The sequence below is a fragment of the Plectropomus leopardus genome, chromosome 12 (genome assembly GCF_008729295.1).
Source record: "Plectropomus leopardus isolate mb chromosome 12, YSFRI_Pleo_2.0, whole genome shotgun sequence".
In the NCBI taxonomy this organism is placed as follows: Eukaryota; Metazoa; Chordata; class Actinopteri; order Perciformes; family Serranidae; genus Plectropomus; species Plectropomus leopardus.
Window position 1 is genome coordinate 28,010,784 of NC_056474.1, and position 20,453 is coordinate 28,031,236.

At 36.7% G+C, this 20,453-nt stretch overlaps 2 protein-coding genes across 2 annotated transcripts in view; both read left to right on the forward strand.

Moving 5' to 3' along the window:
* The window catches only part of LOC121951285 (solute carrier family 12 member 7-like), a 36,985-nt gene extending 33,550 nt beyond the window's left edge, over positions 1-3,435 (forward strand). Inside the window, exons 24-27 of the mRNA XM_042497551.1 lie at positions 26-192; positions 777-791; positions 1,095-1,228; positions 2,373-3,435. Of these exons, the coding sequence (XP_042353485.1) occupies positions 26-192; positions 777-791; positions 1,095-1,228; positions 2,373-2,464 (408 nt within the window). The 3' untranslated portion in view covers positions 2,465-3,435. The remainder of the gene's footprint in view (positions 1-25; positions 193-776; positions 792-1,094; positions 1,229-2,372) is intronic.
* A 7,693-nt stretch (positions 3,436-11,128) lies between these two features.
* LOC121951846 (homeodomain-interacting protein kinase 2-like) lies at positions 11,129-17,588 on the forward strand. Its single transcript, XM_042498333.1, has 9 exons — positions 11,129-11,329; positions 11,934-12,131; positions 12,805-12,992; positions 13,106-13,229; positions 15,184-15,261; positions 15,375-15,535; positions 16,237-16,365; positions 17,251-17,357; positions 17,449-17,588. Exons 1-9 carry the CDS (start codon positions 11,129-11,131, stop codon positions 17,586-17,588), a joined length of 1,326 nt encoding a protein of 441 aa, XP_042354267.1.
* The last annotated feature ends 2,865 nt before the right edge of the window (positions 17,589-20,453 follow it).

The following is a 20,453-nucleotide window of genomic DNA, read 5'->3' on the forward strand; positions in this document are numbered from 1 at the left end:
ATCATGTGACCTGTCCTACGTTTAGGCCCAGCTAATCCACGACCGGAACACAGCGTCTCATTCTGCGAATGACAAAGCTGCAGGTGCCACACCAGATCGTGTCCACATGACCTGGACAAAAGACAAACTGATCAATGAGAGGAACAGACACAGAGAAACCATGGGAGTAAAAGACATGTTTAATATGAAACCGTAAGTAAATCCAGCCTCGCAGCAAAAAATCTTAGAGATTCACTCCCCGATTTTATTATAGTGCCCAATATGTCATACATTATATTTATACTCAAATCAGTGCTAAACAGTATGATCTATTTGTTTAGTTTGATATTTTTACTTTGATTATGTTTTATTTTATCTCAGTTTGTGTGCTTGTAATTTTTTTTAATGGCAGAGGAGTGCTAACACTTATCTAGATAATCTAAAATAATGACTTAGAGGCCCAGAGTGCAAGGTTTACTGACAGAAATGGAAAATTAGAAGTATTTTTTCTTTCATGTATAATCACTTTAAAAAAAAAGTATCTTGTTTTCGTTACCTTAAAATGAGCTGTTTATATGTACACAAGGAGCAGGTCCTCATCCATGAAGTCCTTCATGTTGCACCACCATGATTCTAGAAGTTTCGGCTGGTTGCTATGTGTAGTCCTTATTATTAAATGCCACTAAATCCCACACACTGTTGCTTTAAGATCTTGCAAAAAATAAATAATAAGTATCTTATTAACTCATGTTATTATCTTAATGATTGAATATCTTGTTTTTTGCTCCCTCCTCTAGTGAATGGGAGAATCTGTAAGTCACTTAATATTTTAGTTTTTGTTTGCATGTGCATGACCTCTGTGCATGTGTGGTGTGAGAATACGTGTCAGCATGCTTTTGTGTGATGGATCACCAGTTCAGTTTGCATGATGACTAATGTGGAAGCTGTATGTGTTTTTGTTCTGTTTTTGCCCACAAGATCTTTAGATTCCCAATCAATCATACTGTGCTTTTTTTAGAATTCTGATTTAGAGGATCATACTGAACCAGACCTCTGACTTTGCAAGAAATGGCAGGATAACTGGTGATTTTGTTAATGTCTGTGATTTAACGTAGCAACCAGTCCAACGTGCGGAGGATGCACACAGCTGTGAAGCTGAATGAGGTGGTGGTCAAGAATTCTCAGGATTCACAGCTGGTGCTGCTCAACATGCCGGGCCCACCAAAGAGCAGGAAAGGGGATGAGAACTGTATCCTTTTTCATCAGCCATTTAGTCGACAAGTCAAATGATCAGTCAGTGAAAAAAATGTGGCTATATTGAAGGAATGGTTTAACATTTTGGGAAATAGGCTTATTTACTTTCTTGCCAAAAGTTAGATGATGAAATCAAACATGACAATGCGAAAAATTTCAAGCTAGAGACAAGAGGCGGTTAGCTTAGCCTAGCTTAGCTTAGCATAAAAACTTCAAAACAGCTGGCATAGTCCCAGAGGTCTTTAGAAAGCTGAAGCGTAAAGAAGACTTCAGTTAAAGGTTATGTGCCTTAAACCAAAAGTTATTGTTTTGGGATTTCTTAAACAAGACAAAACATGTTATGATCGGTGCACAATAGAGGTGGTCTCACAACCAGGGCATCATAAAACACAGAGAGTCACTTTGGCATCTGTATGAGACAAACCAGGCCGTCAAAATAAACAGAGATACACTTTGGCTTATACATATATGAGACAAACCAGGCAGCCAAAATACACAGAGACACCCTAAAGAATCTGTATGAGACAAACCAGGTCATCAAAATACATGGAGGCTTTCTTTAGCATCTGTATCAGACAAACCAGGGGGTCAAAATACATGGAGACACCCTTAGGCTTTTGTATTACACATACAAGGCTTTCCAAAATCTCCAATGTAAACCCATCTGTGTCATTATAAGATGCTCAGAGAAATGGGTATAGTTTAAAGAGAGCAAAAGTTTACTTAGTGTGGGCTAGAGGTGCGTGAATGGGTCTAACAAGCACGGGGCTTGACCCAGGAGACCAGTATTCGAGACCAACCAACTGTCTATCATGGCGGAAAAGCCCCCTTTTTTATAATTTAATAACTATTAAAACCAAACTTATAAAAACAATCACTTAAACAAACATCAGGGTGATGAGAACTACCTTTGAGTTTAATTTGAGTTCTTAGTTTGGCCTGCGCCCCATTCACTTACACAGAGGAGGGGCTTTATGACCTATACTGCAGTCAGACACCTGAGGGCGATCGAGACTGAAAAGCTTCACTTTGGGAGAGCAGTCATGTTGTCCATCTTTATATACAGTCTATAGTAGCAACCACTCTACGAGCTGACAGATCTAAAACTGGTATGTCCTTAACCAGAATGTGTCTCTCAGACATGGAGTTCCTTGAAGTCCTCATGGATGGTCTCGACCGTGTGTTGTTGGTTCGTGGAGGAGGTCGGGAGGTCATTACCATCTACTCCTAGCACCAAAAAGTTCCTAGTTGTTTGGAAGGGCACTGGATAGATACACTGTTGGACAGTAGGACCCAAGAGGACAATGGGACATGGATAAAGATGTTGGAAAGAGGAAGTACAGTACTCTCACACTGTCATTCAAGAAAAGAAGGACCATGGTCACGAGGAAAGACAGGGGAGTCTACCTGCAGCCCGGCTTGACCACAGTGCAACGTTTGGGGCACAGAAGGTCTCTACACCCCCTCCTTCTCTTCCTGGGACTCCTTAACTCCAGCAAATCTAAACACTTCAAAATGAAAACTGTTTGGCTGAACGGCTGAGAGGTTATTTTCTCAGTTTAACTGTTTTCTGAAAGAGCTTTCATTTCAATGTCATATTGTGTCACCAGGCACTTGTTAGAGGAAGAACACAAACTATAGCTCGTTGTCATTTTTAGCATTTCACTGATTGTGGTAGCTGGAAACTTGCTCGCTGGTTTCAATGAGGGATGCTATCATAGCGAACATAGCACCTTTGATGAAACTTTTGTTTCTTTGATAATTGACAAGCACTGACTCTGGATCATGGGATGATGTTTTTGTACAGAATATCATGTTTCCCTCGCATAACTGCCTTCTGTCAGAAGTTAAAGCCAAACTCCCATTGATTACAATCAGGACTGTTAAAGGGCAAATGTGGCAGTATTGGTTGTAACTGTTTTTGTTGTCACCAAAAACATTAGTGTGATACAAAAGGAAGAGATAGCGAAAATGCAACAAAGAGAATGCAACTTTTACGATTTTAGCATTTTAGTACATTTTAAATATTGATGTATTTGTTTGTATCGGAGCAAACTGTTAAGGTGCACATGTGACTATAAAGTAGTGTTTTCATTTAGTATTTCTATTAATTCTATAATTTTAACACTATTTTAGTTAAGCAGTGTGTCATGTGTTAGTTCAACAAAAAAAGACACACTAATTAAACAAGCCAAAAAAGTTCTCAACTCTGAGTCTTTTTGTGTAAAAAGTACTAAGTAATAATAATAGTCTGCTGTCTTTGTTGGATGCAGTTGGACCGCAGCAAATGTAGATGCAGCAGCCAGTAGCTCCTCAAATCCTTGCTACTTTTTTGCTGAATCACAACTTTTCTATGATAGAGAAGCACTTATCAACATCAGGAAAAGCTGTGTGGGTTTTGGACTGAATGCAAGACCATAAGTGGATCTCCACCAGCTGCATATGCCGAGCAGCCAGTCAGACCAGAGGGGAGAAACGAAACCGAAAGTGCCAGACAAAGAGAGGGAGCCGGCATCAGGGCAAGGCTGACCCGACTTGGACCGAGAGCTGCTCCTCTACCAAGACTTCCTCTGGCTAATGGCTGATCTGCAGGAGAATAAAGTGGATGAAATGCAATTGAGGCTCACTCAGCAACAGAAAATCAGAGACTGCTTGCTGCACATCTTCACAGACACCTGGTTAACCCCTAACATCCCAGATCAAGCTAGTGCACTGGATGGGCAGACCTTGTTCAGAGCTGATATGGGTGGATGGATGGATGAATGGATGGATGGATTGATAGATAGAAAGATATTTTCATTACAACTTTGCTAAAACAACACTAAAACAACAAAGCTATGGTGGCCTTAGACTTTTGCACAGTGCATCATAACACAATTAAATGTCACCACATTGAATTGGACAGCTGATTGAGTCAGTGGAGTGCCAGACTAAAAGAAAAGACCCGTTGGTGTCTACTTAACCTCATTTTTGCGCCTTTTTTTTTCTTAAGAATTAACCAATATAGTGTTATGATCCTAAGTTTTGTTGTAGTCTGATCGTGTTTTACTTTGAAAGTCAAACTCTTCATGCATCTGTCTTACTTTACTTCTTGCCCACCTCCAGCTGTGTCTTGTTCTGTGATTAGTCTATCTGTGTTCATCCCTGTATTCAGAGTGTCGCTCCCTGCTTTGTCCTGCCTGGTCTTTCGCGTTTCATGCTGGATTTCTTCCCTGAGATCATCCCTGCTTACATCATGACGCCTTGGTTTATTATCAGCTAAGTTTTGGTTCTTCTTTTTTGTTGTTGAGTTTTGCTGCCTGTGTGTTTTGGAGGTTTTGTCAGATGCAATAAACCTTTGAAACCTGAGCAAATTGGCTTGATTTCTTTCAAAAACTTGTGAATAAGCCATTAAGCAACAAAAGAAATAATCACCAAAAAAAAAAAAAAAAAAGAAATAAGTCAAAAGGTAGAAGAAAAATACATGGAGATTAATGCAGAAAATCATCACACAAAACAAAGAAACAAAAAAATTTAAATAAATAAATAAATAAAGGATTGGAAAAAGTGCTTAAAAAATTAAAATAATTCTGGGGTGCCTGGTTGCTCACTTGGTGGATTGGGTAACCCATGATTAGAGGCCTGCTGTCGATTCCAGCTTGCAGCTCCTCGCTGCGTGTCTTCCCCTCTCACCTTCCTTTCCACACTTTAGCTGTCCTATCTAAAGAAAGGCAAAAGCCAAAAATAAATAAATAACAATGATAAAAAAAATCTAAGAAATCTAATAATTCTGCAAAATTATTTAAATAAGTAATTATGATCATTCTGAAATTTTTTCCCTAGCTTTTTTCTTTTTTCCCTAGACATTTTTAGCTTTTTTTTTCAAAATATTTTTCTAAATTTACTGATTTCTTGCAATTTGTTGAATATTTCTTATCAAGTTGTGCACTGCCTTTTCCCCCATGCTTATAAAAGAAATTACATCAGTTTGCTCAAGGTTCAAAGGTTAAAATACTTGTGAAAGGCATCTGAAAGCACCACCAGAAAAGTCGTTTCAGAGCGTTAAAGCTCACCTTTTGTTATGCTCACCTCCCTGCCTACTGCTCTACATGTGGGTCCTAATCTAAACTAAAAGGTAAAAATTTATTACTGGTTAATGGAAGTCTGGCTTGAAAGCAAAAATGACTGAAACTGACATCCTGATATCACAATCAATGGATGCTGTAAATAACATTGTTTTAAAATGAGTTTCAGGTTTAAATCAGAGAAGATTGCACACTCTTTTCATCTCTATCCGGACCATTAGTGCTGATAAATTATGACCCATATAATGAGCTGGCCCACAATCAGTGTTTGTTCAGACTTGGCTGGAAACTCCCATAACATGACATGAAACATACATCTTTAGACACGCAGGAAAAAGGCAAGAAATCATGTAAGCAGGATGTTGGTATACACAGGAAACGAAAGAGGAAATGAAGCCAAGTGACTGGTTGGTCACATTTAGACCACCGTGATTTCTCTGATTGCCCTCTATTCATCTCAACTCATCTTCTAAACCCTTTGAAACCTGGAGTGAATTGGTGCAATTTCATAAAAATAATATAATACTAATAATACTAATAATGCTAACAATAATAATAATAATAATACTAACTAATAATACTACTACTACTACTAATAATAATAATAATAATAATAATAATAATAATATAATAATATTAATATTATTAATAATTATTATTATTATTATTATTATTATTATTTATTATTATTATTATTATTGTTGTTGTTGTTATTATTATTATTATAGCAATAATAGTAATAATAAAAATCTAGGTAAAACTATATGTGTAGTTATCATAATTACAGATTTAAAATTATGCTCCGAAATAATTATGATTTTATATTATTTTTCCCAGGTCATTTATTTACACTTTCTTATTTCAAGTTTTTTTTTTTAATAATTAATTTTGATAACTCATTTTTTGGGTAATTTCTTTTGTCGCTCCATTACCTTCTTATGTTTTTGAAAGAAATTGCACCAATTTGCTCAAGTTTCAGATGGCTGATCTTTTCATCTTATTGCAGATTTAGTAACTGAAACTTCAAATCAGCATTGATTTGATACAGTGATTGTTTCTTTTTGTTTTTTTAAATTTATTTACTTATAGGTTATACCACCACTGATATTTGTGCCATATAGCAGAAAGTGATACATTCTTGTCAGATGGAATCCATTCTGGTGTGACCCAGATGAGAGCTGAGCTGGATTGTTGTCATCTGTTGCGTAACTGGCCCAAGCTCAGTTTCCAAAAATCAATTTAATCCGAAAATCATCATTGTCTCTTGGCTCACAAAAGAACAAAGACAATCTTGGAGCTGCAGTAAGAAGCTTTGGGGAAATTTGGCCTTGGATAAATGGCTTCCTGTTTGTCCTGCAGAGCGGTTAGCTGGGTCAGCACGCACAGAACAACAACAACAACAACGACCTTGGTCTGATGCTCTGATCTACAACTCTGCTACAGTCTGTGCTGTCTGTGATCCTTACGCTCACGTTAAAGTACATGCTGTCTTCTGCTAAGATTGAGAACAGTTAACTTAATTTGGCACTTTATTGTTTCCCCAATGGGAATCTTGTACAGTGGCCAAGATCCACATAAAAAAAAAAAAGACAATGACCGAAAGTGTCACTGTGTTAAACAATTCACAAAGCTTGTGAAAAACAAGAGGGGAAAATCATGGGTTCACAGAGCCTTATTTTCTGCAAATATGGGATGTTTTACTACCTAAAGCTTTTACAAGATTTTAGCCCTCTAGAACTTGTTGCTGTTGTTTAAGTTCAGTGCAGCATGCAGTAGTGGTTCAGCACGAGAGATGTCCTGTTCTGGGGGCCATCATTGTACTTTGTGCCCAGATTATACATCATTTGTTTAGCAAGTGATTAGACACACCCTTAATGCACTTGCACCATGCACTTTAGACCATTCGCTATAAATTTTTTTAAAAGAGTTCCCGAGTAATGAGTCATAAAACCCAGAAATTAGTTAGCATTTCAGCACCTTTGGTTCTCTTGTCTCAAAGTCACTGGGTTTTTCGAATGGATTAGTGGTTAGAAGCCTGGAATAAGGTCTAAAGTTAACACAAGCTTAAAGGACTCCCATTTTGTTCTACGACATAAAATGCACCAGTAAATACCCAGTCACAAACTTTGAAGCTTTTGTGTCTTAAATAAGGCTAACAAGAGTCTAAACAAGACTATAAAGCATCATCTGGTGATTGCATTTAAGCTTAAAAAAGTGTTATTAATTTGAATATCGTCTTGCTTAGCAAAACGTGTAAGTATCATAAACGTGTTTGCCAAAGAGGGTATTTTCTGCAACAATCCAAAATCCGATGGAAAAATTCCATAGGATTTTTGACTATGGAACCATGGCAATATTAGCTTCCACTATGGCCTACAAACAAACGCCATCTCAGGGGTACTCTGTAGGTCCCTTATTAACTGATTGGACAAACTTTGTGTCTTTTTAAGCCTGAAGATTCTCCCGTTGTCTTGACCCCCTCAGAAACATCCTCTCACTTTTCCTGTAGTGCTCTCTGCATGGCAAAATTTGATTTTTTTCAACAGTTTGGTTAATTACCAAATACCAGCAAAACAATCAAGGTTCCCATTTGCCTCAGTTGTTTTTTGTGTTTAGTGTTACAAATCGTACCCAAGGCACACTAAATTAAGATTGTGAGCATGTTATCATTATACCTGTTACACATTTCATTTTAACCATGAGCATATAAGCATGCTGACCTTAACATTTTGCTAGAAAGTTTATCTTGATGAAGATATAATTTTCTGTATTCATATATTATATCCCTAATGTATGCAGTTTTTGTTTAGTCTACCTACAGACAGTGACCATAGCCATCATCTTCCAACATCATGACCTTACAGTAACATCTGAAGATTTGCTTAAACTGCTTTTTCTTTTCTCTATTTTATCTCAGAGCTTTATCTGGGAGACAAGCTAAAGATGGAGAACACAAGTGGCTCAGGAAGGGAATGGGAGGGAGGGTACCTTTCTTTATCTCCCAGCCATTATCATTCCAGCATCTGCTAAGGCGGCTGTTAACATCACAGCATGGATAATTTCACTGAGACTCCCTCTGACCTCATTGACCCCCGAGCTTTGTCTCTGTTGTCTTGGGAGAAAAGGTCCGGCACTAAGTGGACCAGTTGTTTCTGGGATCTATTCTCTAAAATATCTCTCCAGAAATGATGTTGAACTCGGTTATCCTGAGGCTACACAAACAAATATGATCAGTGTTTGGGACATCTATTTGAGTCTATTGATTTCTATAAAACTGAAATGGTATAGGACATGTTTTTTTTAGGGGATTGTCAGTTTTTCAACAAACTCCCTGAAACTGGTCAAACTCCCCATCCCAACACCACTCGGCCACTTCCACTCTAATAATAATAATCTAATAACTCTAATCAAAAAGGCATTTAATACTTAATACTATGAGTCCCGTGTGAATAGGCCTTCAAACAAATGGGTGTATTTGTCATTTGACGCCTCAGTGTGTGTGATCAGTAAGAACAGCGTGGCAGTGTCAGGGTGTGACTATAATGGTATGAAAATATTTTTTGTCTGACTGATTAAAGCAGGATAAACACTGAGAGCAACCAGCCAACAAATGGTGCTGTCTAAACTACGCGTCTGAGTCAAAAGAGCTTTTCTGGAGCAAATTGCCTTTGTGTAACACATAAATGATTTCTTTTAACCCTTTGAAACCTGTATCAGCATTGTTTAGTTGGTTTGATTTCTTAAAAAAAAAAAAAAAACATGAGAACATGACCAACAGAAGTATATATATACACACACACACATATATATATAGACATTTAAACATTTAATCACTTTTTCAGTAATTTTTCTTTCTTCTTTCTTTCTTTTGTATTATTATGTCATTGTTTTTTTATTCATTTTCCTTTTTTTTTTGCTTATTTTTGGGAAGTTTCTAGCATATTTTTTTCTACTTTCAAGCTAATTTTTGGGCCACTTATTAAGTTGCTCATTACCTTTTCCTCATGTTTTTGAAAGCTATCAAATCAATTTGCTCAGGTTTCAATGGCTTAAGGAGAGACACTCCAAGTGAATAGGGTAACATTTTAACATATAAACACAACTGTTAAACTATGACATTTGATTACTTACATTAAGATTTATTTTTCTATCACAAGTTTTCTGAAATTTTATATTTAAGTATGCCAATGATGCAATTTTTCATACACTGACTTGCATACATTTATAGAACAAAAATCAGAATATTGGATGACGTCAGGTTCATTGACATATTAGAGTCATAGGTTTTTACAGAAGGACTTTTAAAATTTGGGTATGTGTTTTATGCCTCCATCACTGTGTCTCACTTGCAGTTACATCTAATGTGAATGCAACAATTTAAAGGTCTTATTGATAGTATGTTTTTTATGTAGAAAAATATCTCTAAAAAATATCGAATGCCCAAAACTTGGGGCAAAATAAAAGTAAAAATAAAAGTATTTCTGTTGTTAAAAAAATATTACAATTGTGAATTTATTATTCTTATCAGTTTGATAGATCCATAGAAATGTTTTGTTTGCCTCTTTGTCAGATATCTGACCTCTTGTTGATGCATTTAATGCTCACAGTTTGAGAACATTCTGCAAACTCTGAGACAAAGCAGAAATGATTTTTCTCAATTCTAAACAGAGACTTGTTTCGATGAAAAAAAATGTTTTTGAGTATATTGTGTAAGATAATAAGACTTTTTCCATATGATTTGAGTTGTTTTGGTTTAAAGTACCTCATTACCATATTTGGAGCCATGTTTAATGCAATGCAAAGCATCAAATTAAAACAATTCTAGAACCCGGCTTCATGACGATAGCAAGAATTTGCACCAACTTGAAAAACTCAGCTGATTCAACAAATCTTCTGCAATACAGGTAAGTACTAAATGATTAAATGTTATTATTCTGTCAAGATCGTGTTGGCATGAGATGTTTGGAAAATCTTGGATTATGGGTACTTAACACCAAAACTAAAAACTGGAAATATCAATCACCAGTATATTCTGTCAAATTGACACTGACAATAAACGTTGTCCTGAACAGTAATTCAACCGAATATCACCATCAAATGTTGGTGGCCAGCTGTGATTGCGCTTTGCAGAATCTACAAGAAAACCAGATTAGTGTACTAAAAATATAAAATTATTAATTCATATCTATTGTGAAAATTTAATGACTCATTAACCACAGTGTCAATACACTGGTACCAACTGTTCTTTCTCATTCTCTCTTATTGTTAATACTTTCTACAGCTTTTGCAGCTCTATGATACTAACAAGAAATGGAAGAAAAGTCATCATTGTTATGTCATAGCCTTGATCTTTTGATAAGAAAAGTATGGCCTCCATGTAAATTTTTCCCCTTAGCATTGAAAATTGTATCAAATGAGCAAAACTAGCAAAAAATAGCAAAACTAGAGGACTTGGTCCCTTTTTTACATTAATTGCCCATTGCCTGCTTCCTCTGTTCCCAACAAAATCAAGCCTATTTGCCCCGGTTTCAAGGGGTTAAAACAAACTGTTTCCTTTTCCAGTGTGTTGACTTTGTGTCCTATGATTGTGTCTTGCTTGTAATATGCAACACTGTCCCCATGATCTCTTGTAGTACCGCTCTGTTTTGTTCATGTCCGTAAGCTTTCGTAAAACATACCTAAATCTGGACGATTACCACAGGGAACAGACAAAAGGCTCTGTCCATGTCCACATATGTATGTAATGTTAAACTTAAATGAAACTTAGCAAAGCTGTTGATCGTGAGATAATGACCTGTTTTTCTCTGTCTCTTTAAGATAACTAGTTCACAATGGAACATTGTGCTGGTCAATCTTTTAGTGCATGCCACCCCAGTAGACACTGGACTTCCGACCTGCTCCCCAGCAGTTATAAACCACTGACAGATCTGGGACATGGAGGCTTTGGACAGGTGGTCAAATGCTTGAAAAAGGACACCAACGAGATTGTTGCTGTGAAGATCCCTGAAGAGGGCTGCAGCATCCACACGGAAGTAGGTCCAATAATTCATTAGCATTTACTTTGCCTTCATCTAAATATCAAAAATGTTTTCCTTGGCTTTAATGCTCATCAATACTTCACCTGTATGTCAACAACAAGACTTACCTTTATAGTCTGGTTTTTAACTGATTTCTCTTTTATCCTCTTAAATCTGTTTTATTGATTTATATATTATCTTATTTCATTTCAGTTTTCTTAATTATTGTTTGACATGTTACTGTCTAATTTTATCATATTGTAGTGATTTATCTTTTAGTGTTTTATTAAATAATTTTATCATATGTTACACTTTTATCTGTGAGTTTTTTATAATCTTATTAAAGTATATTTTTACTGAGTTATTTTATTGTATTTTATTTTATAACATTTTATAACATTTTATAACATTTTATAACATTTTATAACATTTTAACCTTACCTCCAGTGTTTCCTCTTTAGGAATTTAAGATTGCGTTTCCTCATTTTGTCCATACCTGTTTTTTTACTCCATCTTTTTTTGACACATTTTCTAACCTTGAGCTTGGATTGTGGAGTTTTTTGCTATACAAATAAAGTTTGATTGATTGAACTAAGCGTCTAACAAATTTTATCTCCAGTTAAGGATACTGAACATCTTGAAGTGGAATGACCTGCATGAGTACAACATCGTCAAGTTCATGGACTTGATTACACTGAGGGACGGCAGAGATGCGCTAGCCTTCGAGATGCTGGATGTGACTCTACTGGACTATATTGTTGACCAGAGGAACTATACCCCTCTGGATATATGTGACATTAGGAGTATAGTCCAACAGGTATGAATACAGAAGCATCAGGAACAACACAAAAAGCTCTCAGTCGGCAGGTTTCCATCAACCCTCAAATTGCACAAATTAAAATTGCAAATACAAAATTCGCCTAATGGAAAAATGTCAATTTCGAAAAAGAAAACTCCTGTTGCAAAAAAGATTTGACACTTACATGAGGTGGTATTTCAGGCGATTCAAAAAGGCCCTATTTCGCAAAAGTGTAATGGAAACACGTTTTTCTCTTTTATAGCTCATATGATGTGTTACTCCGAGGGTGGTAATGTGACTTTATGGATGCCAACCACCATTAAACCCAGAGAAGAAGAAAAAAAACAGAGTCACATTCTACAAAACATTTCTCAGTGTGTGTGAACGGACGAAGAGAAAAAAACCTAACTCTTATACGAGACAAGGAAATTATGCCGATATTATTGGCCTTACTGATTGGCTGCAATAGAATTAAACCTGCCAATGTCTTGGACATCCATCACCATGCTTCATGAAATGTTATCGTGAGAGGAAAGTTGCATACTATCACTCAATGGAAACACAGTCATCTCGCAATTGTGTTGCATCGAAAGTTAGAAAATATCACTTACGTGTCGTGCAAATCTCTAATGGAAATCCGCCTAGTCTCACTCCATTCTCTGACTCCCATATCTGATATTTGTACTTGCAGATGGCCACAGCATTAAATGCTCTGAAGACCACAGGCTTGATTCACACCGATATTAAGTTAGATAACATCATGCTGGTGGATCCACAGACGCATCCTCTCAGGGTGAAGCTCATTGATTTTGGGCTGGCTTTTCCAACCTCTTTACTGAGGCACAGAGTGGGCAAATCTCAACAGACGAAACATTTTAGGTATGCTACACAGAGTCGTGACTCCTGATCCTACGAGTTTGTAGGAGATGTCTTCCATCTGCTCAACAATGACATTGTTCCTAACTCTGTGTCTGTATTTGTTTCATATTCAGGGCTCCAGAAATATTTTTGGGACTTCCATTTTCAGAGGCCATAGACATGTGGTCTGTAGGAGTTGTGATGTCAGTCATGCTGCTTGGTGCCCCGCTCTTCCAAGGAAAGACTGAATATGATGTAGTAAGTCACTGAATGCTTCCTTTTATCTTTCTTTCTCAAAGATCTCGTGATACTGCATCTGTGTGCTCTTCACTTATCACATCTTAAAAAGTACCCTGTGGAGTCAAATACAGTTTTTTTTCATTCTGTGGTTTTCATCAAAATATGCTGAGGCCCAACAAACGTTAAATACGCTTACATCCTCAGAAAACTTTTAAAAGCTGATATCTTTTTTTTAAACGTAGAATCCTGCCACTGTAGTTCTCGTTCTCACTTGGCACATGAGAAGGTTTCAGTTCTGAAACTTCACCACTAAAATCCACTGAATCCTAAACAACAAGTCTTTATTACTAGTGCAATTAAACCACCTCAGATTTGGTATCAAGATGATATTTGCAATACCCTAGTTGAAAACAAACTTTTCCCACTTTTTCTGATTTTAATCTATGTTTTTAACTCTCTGAAACCTGAGCAATTTGGCTTTATTTCTTTCAAAAACATGGAAAGAAGGAAAAAAGCAAATGACCCAAAAATTATTGAGAAAATAATTATAAAGTCATAAGTTATAAGAAAATTATCTGAACTTTGAAAAAAAAGTTAAGTAAAAATAAAATAAAATAATATAAATAAAAGTGATTATAATAAAAATATAGATACTTTTCTGTAGGCTAATTTTAAATACATATAATTATAGATTACTTGATATTTTTCTCTATTTATATGATGATTTTCCATAGATTTTTCCTTCTCTTTTTAAGGAAATTTTCAGGTCATTTCTTTGTCACCTTCTACTATTTTTTTTTTTTCAGTGTAAATTACATTTCATGCCAAGTTACTGATTTCATGTTTCCTCCTGTGTTTTCAAACCAATCGGTTTCAAAAGTTTAAATACATTTGAAGGTGCCTGAGCACAGCACAAGAACACAGATGCCAAACCAGGTTTCAAAGGGTTAAACTATGAATCTCACCAGACCTTTAATATCAGTCTTTAGTGTTTGACAGTGTTCCAAATAGGTGATATGGACACGTTTCAGTTGGTACCAAAAAATAGTGATGGTTGGTACCTATCTGAGGTTTCACAGGGGACCTTTAATACATAGTGAAATTGATCCACTTCCCAGAAAACAGTTCTTCACCTCATAAGTTGGAACATAAGATCTATCCAATCATAAACTTTTAGATAAAACTGTATGAAGCAGCATTTGGCTTGCTGTCCTTAGCAGCACTTCTGGCAGATGTAATGTAATTGGTACTTTTAAAGATGTTATGCAACATACAGAGTTTTATAAACATTACTATGGGACAGCTTCATGACCAAAAAAAGTGATACAGCTGTATATCTTGATATGATGTGGTATTTTGTCTCCAGATGCGAAACATTGTGAGATACCGAGGTGTACCTCCAGATCATCTTTTAAACGTTGGGAGGGATTCTCATAAATACTTTGTGAAAGAACATGGTCACTGGAGACTTAAGGTATGAAAAAAGCGTTCTCACTCACAATATTCTCTTCTCTGCATGCATTGTAAAAAAATGTTTGTAAAATTAACAGCGAAGTGCTGTAAAATCATGACATTATAAAACTGTAAATAAGAAAACTATGAAACAGTGTTCAATTTACAGTAATATTTTGTAAAGCACTTAACCAAACAAAACTGTTAATTTTAAAGTAAGAATATATCAAAATAATGATAGTTCTTTGTAGAATTTACAGTTTACTGTGGTTTTGTTTTTCCAGAAAGAAAGCGTATTCTATTTTACAAATACATGCTTTACAGATAAACATGAAGCCTACATATGGATTTTACAACCGATTTTAAAACATCTGAGTGTGACATTTAAATATTCCTTAAAAGCTGAACTTTCAATTATTCTGGCAACCACAGCAGCCAATTTTTTCTTTGGAAAAATAACATTTTTTTTTTTTTTTTTACAGTGAGGTTAAGATTATATGAACCTTCTTTCTTCATTTAGACACCTGAGGAGTACTGGCCAAGTCCTCCCTGCAAATACAAGCCCATCATATTCCGCAACCTGGATGATTTGCAGAAGGTAGGTGTTTGCATAGCTTGCTCTGTAGCTGCTGAAGATAAATCAGTTCTTTATTCATGAATCAGAAATTTTGCTTTACCGCTGTTGGATTTGCTGTTTGTTTTCTACATTAGTTGCCCCTGGAGAACCTGCATGTGGTGGAGGTGGATGAAAGGGTGGAGTGCATTGACCTGCTTGAGGCAATGCTTTGTTTGGACCCCAGTGAGAGGATTACCCCAACTGAAGTACTTGCCCATCCATTTATCACAAGAGGCACCTTTCAGCAAAACTCAAAGTAAGTCTGCAATTGCAATTTAATTATGTTGTATTTTTTAACAAGTATTTATTTATGTATTTTTTGCCTTTTCAAAACACAAAAGCAAAATTTTAAAGAATGGGTTCAGCAGTCTTTATCTGTTTTAACATAAGCCAGTACGGTTACCATACCTTAAGCTCACTATCTACAGTAGCTGAAGTATAATTTGTTTGTAGCATACTCACACACACACACACACACACACACATACACAGACAGCTGCTAACATTACTCTAGACTTTAATTTTGTGTGATTTCATTGTGTGATTGTGATTTTGGAAGGGTAAAAGAAAAAATCTGAAAGTCTTTTGACACTGTTTTGCAGACTTGCTGCCAGTTACAGTTGCTATGATCTGAAATGATTAAATTAGAATTTTGACCAGTCTGAAATGCTAAGTTGCATCCTCAGTTTCTGACTCCTGATAAATGGAATCTGAGTAAACGCAATGGAATAAATGATAAAGCGAAACAATGATATATGTTGTATCAATGATGTTATAACTAATATTTTTATTGTGTCTTTGAATAACTGCACAGGTCTCCAGTTGATAGTAAAAAAGGACATGCCCATCTCTGGACAACTTCATCACTGGAGCTTAATAAACTAATAATAATCCTTAATGAAATTTAAACACTGATTTCCTAGTCAACTGTTTACAGCATATGCCTTATTTCCACAGCTCAAGTGTCACCAGTGGATTTCAGGGATCCTCTTCAGCAACATCATCTCCCGGCGTTATCCTGGTGTGGCCTGCACCAGCTGAGTGCTGCTCACAAGGGCATGAGGACCGCAGGCAGAGTGAATCTTGGTAAGATGATTTACTCTGGACATGTCCGTCATCAGATATAGGAGAGGATGGAAAAATCAGGCTGGGGATACTCAGCTTGCTTTGCTTGGGGGGCCACTGTTGCAAAATGACAGGAGGCCAGGGGCCAGTTGCAGCAGCCTCATACATGTTTCTAGGATTTTATAATGTTAGGACATTTCTAAGATTTTAGGACATTTCTAGGATTTAGGAAATTTCTCTGATTTGAGGACATTTCTAGGATTTTAGAACATTTTTTGATTTGGGACATTTCTCTAAGTTTAAGAGCTTTATAGGATTTTATTATTATTATTATTATTTTGAAGCTTTTAGGACATGTCAACATTTTAGCACATATCTAGGATTTTAGGACACATCAACATTTTAGGACATTACTCATTCTTTAGGACATTTCCAGGACTTTAGGACAAGCTCTTTTTTGATGCTGTTTTGTGCACTCAGGCACCTTAAGCATACTTAAAGTACAAAAACAATTCCAGGAGTTAATCACTTTATTTTTATTGTGAATTAGAAAATGGCCGGGGGGCCAGTTTGCATGTTCTCCCCATGTCTGCGTGGGTTCTCTCTGGGGTCTCCGGCTTCCTTCTACAGTCCAAAGACATGCAGCTCAGGTTGATTGGTGACTCTAAATTGCCCTTAGGTGTGACTGTGTGCGTGAAAGGTTATCTGTCTATATGTGTCGGCCCTACCCGCCTTCGGCCCGGTGACAGCTGGGATTGGCTCCAGCCCCCCTGCAACCCTTGCGAGGATAAGCGGTTATGGAAAATGAATGAATGAATTCGAAAATGGCTTGGTATCACTTAATGGGTCATCATTAGAGCAGATTAGAGAATAATATATTAACAGTGTGTGTCTATGTGTGTTTAGCCCACCAGATTGCCTGGAGAAGCTCTCGAAAAAAAGACCAGTGGAACCCCCTCCCCATGTACCTGAGGAGTGCAATTTGGGACAGCAACTCACACCCACCACACTTGGTAGGAAATGCTAATCTGCACTTTTGCACTCAACATTGTAGTTGATTCTACCGAGGACATCTAAGGTATTTAATGTCCTTTTGATTTTTAGATGACATAGCGCCGAAGAATCAGAGGAAGAATCAGAGGAAGAATCAGAGGAAGCGAAAGAGGAATTGCTTCAGGCTCTTCTTAGTGTGGACCAGGAGGACATTCTTCAGCTGCATCAGGGTCAACAATACGGAGAAATAAATGACGCTATGAAGGTTTTACAGCGCAACACCTCGCTTGATGGATTTCACATAGGAAATGTGAGGAGTATGTATGTGATATCACCAAGTATGTTATCACATGCTCTCCATGGAGACGCGTGTGGGAAATCAATGTTAGCCAACATGTCTTGTGCTGTAAAAACCTTCACAGTTGTTGAGGGCGGCACGGTGGCTCAGTGGTTAGCACTGCGGCCTCACAGAGAGCTCCTGCCTTCTTTACCTCTCTGTGTGGAGTTTGCATGCTCTCCCCGTGTTAGCGTGGGTTTTCTCCGGGTGCTCCGGTTTCCTCCCACAGGCCAAAAAAACATGCAGGTTGATTGGAGACTCTAAATTGACACCGAATCTGATCCCATTCGATACAATTTGGCACTTCTGACTTATCATAACAAGTTGGACTAAATTAAAAAAAAAAGAAAAATCTAATCACAACAATTAATTAGTCAATAAACAGTTAAAAATAACAGATAAATATCTGTGACATGACACTAATATGTTTTTTGTATACCTGTGCTTTGGTGCTAGGACTCTTTGTAATGGAGATAAAATTGTTGTTTTAAAACATCAACATGTTATCACATAGGCTACAATACCATACTGCATGCCAATTTCGTCAGGGGTTAATCTCTACACCGTTAAATGTTTGTCAACATTACTAATATGGGGGGGGGACAGCAGTAAAACAGACATATAGGCCTATACTTAAATCATGATCAGTTTGAAAACACATAGCCTAATGCTGATTTGAGTACAGTTATATGCATTAAATACAACTTAAATATATATATATTAAATCATTCTCTATCTATATCTATCTATGTACTGCTAAATTAATGGTAACGACTTCAGAGATGTCTTATGGTAGTGAAATGAACATTTAGTTCATGGACAGCAGCTCTGGTGGACACCTGCAGTCAGCATGCCAATGGCACACTCCCTCAAAACTTGTGACATCTGTGGCGTTTTGTTTTGTGATCAGGCTGATAATCTGATAATTTTTGAGTGTTTTGTTCATCTCAAGGCACACCTGGATATATGGGTATGGGTTGTGAAATGATGTTGTTTAACCAGTACCTTGATATGGCACACCTGTCAGGTGAATGGATTCTCTTGGAAAAACCTGTATTTGTGACCAAAATGAAATGAATGAATGAAAATAAGTGTATATATAATATATATATATATATATATATATATATATATATATATATATATATATATATATATATATATGTAATGGGGGGATTAAATTCTTAGATGCCAACTACATTATACAGTAATAATAATAAGAGAAAGAGGGTAACCCCCCCCAAAAACCATTTAAAATAAAGTAAGTAATGATAATCAAATTAAGTCGATTTTTCTGACGTAATGTTGACGGAACGAAAAAGGCGGAACGCGGAAGTCGGACATGCGGAGTTGCAGCGCCCGCCCGGAAAGTCTCTGGAGTGCACTTAACACAAACAGGTATGTTTGACAGCTAACTCTGGATTAAAAGTGAGTGTGTGGAAGCACATCTGCTGTGTGTCTTACGCTCTGTCGGGCTCTGTCTCACGCTCCCAAGACACCGAGGAAAATGTCACACCAAAACATCGCGACAACAGGTGCTGAACAATTCTGTAAGGTGAACGAATTTGACTCTAGCATACAGCTGAGTGTTTGTCAGCCCAGTCATATAAACTTTCACAGCGTTTCAGTATCGCCGATCGAACAGCTGATGGTCCAACAGCAGACAGAGACAGACAGACAGACAGACAGACAGAGAGAGACAGACAGACAGACAGACCGCGGAGTTTCTCACAGTGCCAAAGTGTCTGAATGAATAAACATCCAAATATTCAGCGGTAGAAAGTGATTTCTTTTGACTTCCACAGACTGTTTAGTTTTAGTTTCAGCTCACTGGACTCCCTTTGAGCTCTTATTATTATTACCAGGGGCAGATCCGGTGTTTTGGGGGCCTGGGGGCCACAGGCACAGTGCCTTATTTTCACCCTTTCTCTAACTAGTAATGTTGACAGGCTGTAGGCAGCTATAGGAGAAGTAAAAAAAAAAAAAAAAAAAATCTTAAAAAAAATTACTTCTGCACAGAGCAGAAGTTGAAGTCAGTCAGGTCCTGCAGTCAGGAGAGGTTGACCTATTATCAGCACAATGAGCTTAAATTTACCTAAACTATGTTTAAGATTGAGTTTCATTTTATATATAATGCTGGAAAGTTTTAAGAATAATAAATCATATGTTTATTACACTCCAACACACCATGGTCAAATGAAACAATATCAGTAAATTATGAGAGCAAAAAACAAACCAAAAACAAAAACAAGAAAGCAAAATGATCGTTCAGTAATCGTAATTGAGGTAAAATATTCAGTTCATTGTGATACTGATTTTAGGAATAATCGCAATGCAAGTTGTGTCACACTAAGCTAATTATTTTGGGAACACGACAAACATTAGAAACCGTATTACACGTTTCCATCCCAACGAGAAGGAAAAACAGCCGGCTGTACTTGTTGCTGCCAACCAGAGAACCGTGATAACAAAGCATGAATATTATTATTATTTTAATTTTGTATCATTACAAATACACAGTTTAAGTAGTATTTACGTATAGAAAAAATTATGCATAAAAAACAATTGAATAAAACAATTGGTCAAAAATAAGATGCATTAAGATATCAAGATGCATCAATAATTGTTTTATTATTGCATCGTAGCCCTCTGAATCATAATCGAACCGTAAGGTGGCCAGAGATTCCCACCCTAATATATATTTATATATATATATATATTATATATATATATATATATATATATGCACACACACACACACACACACACACACAAACGT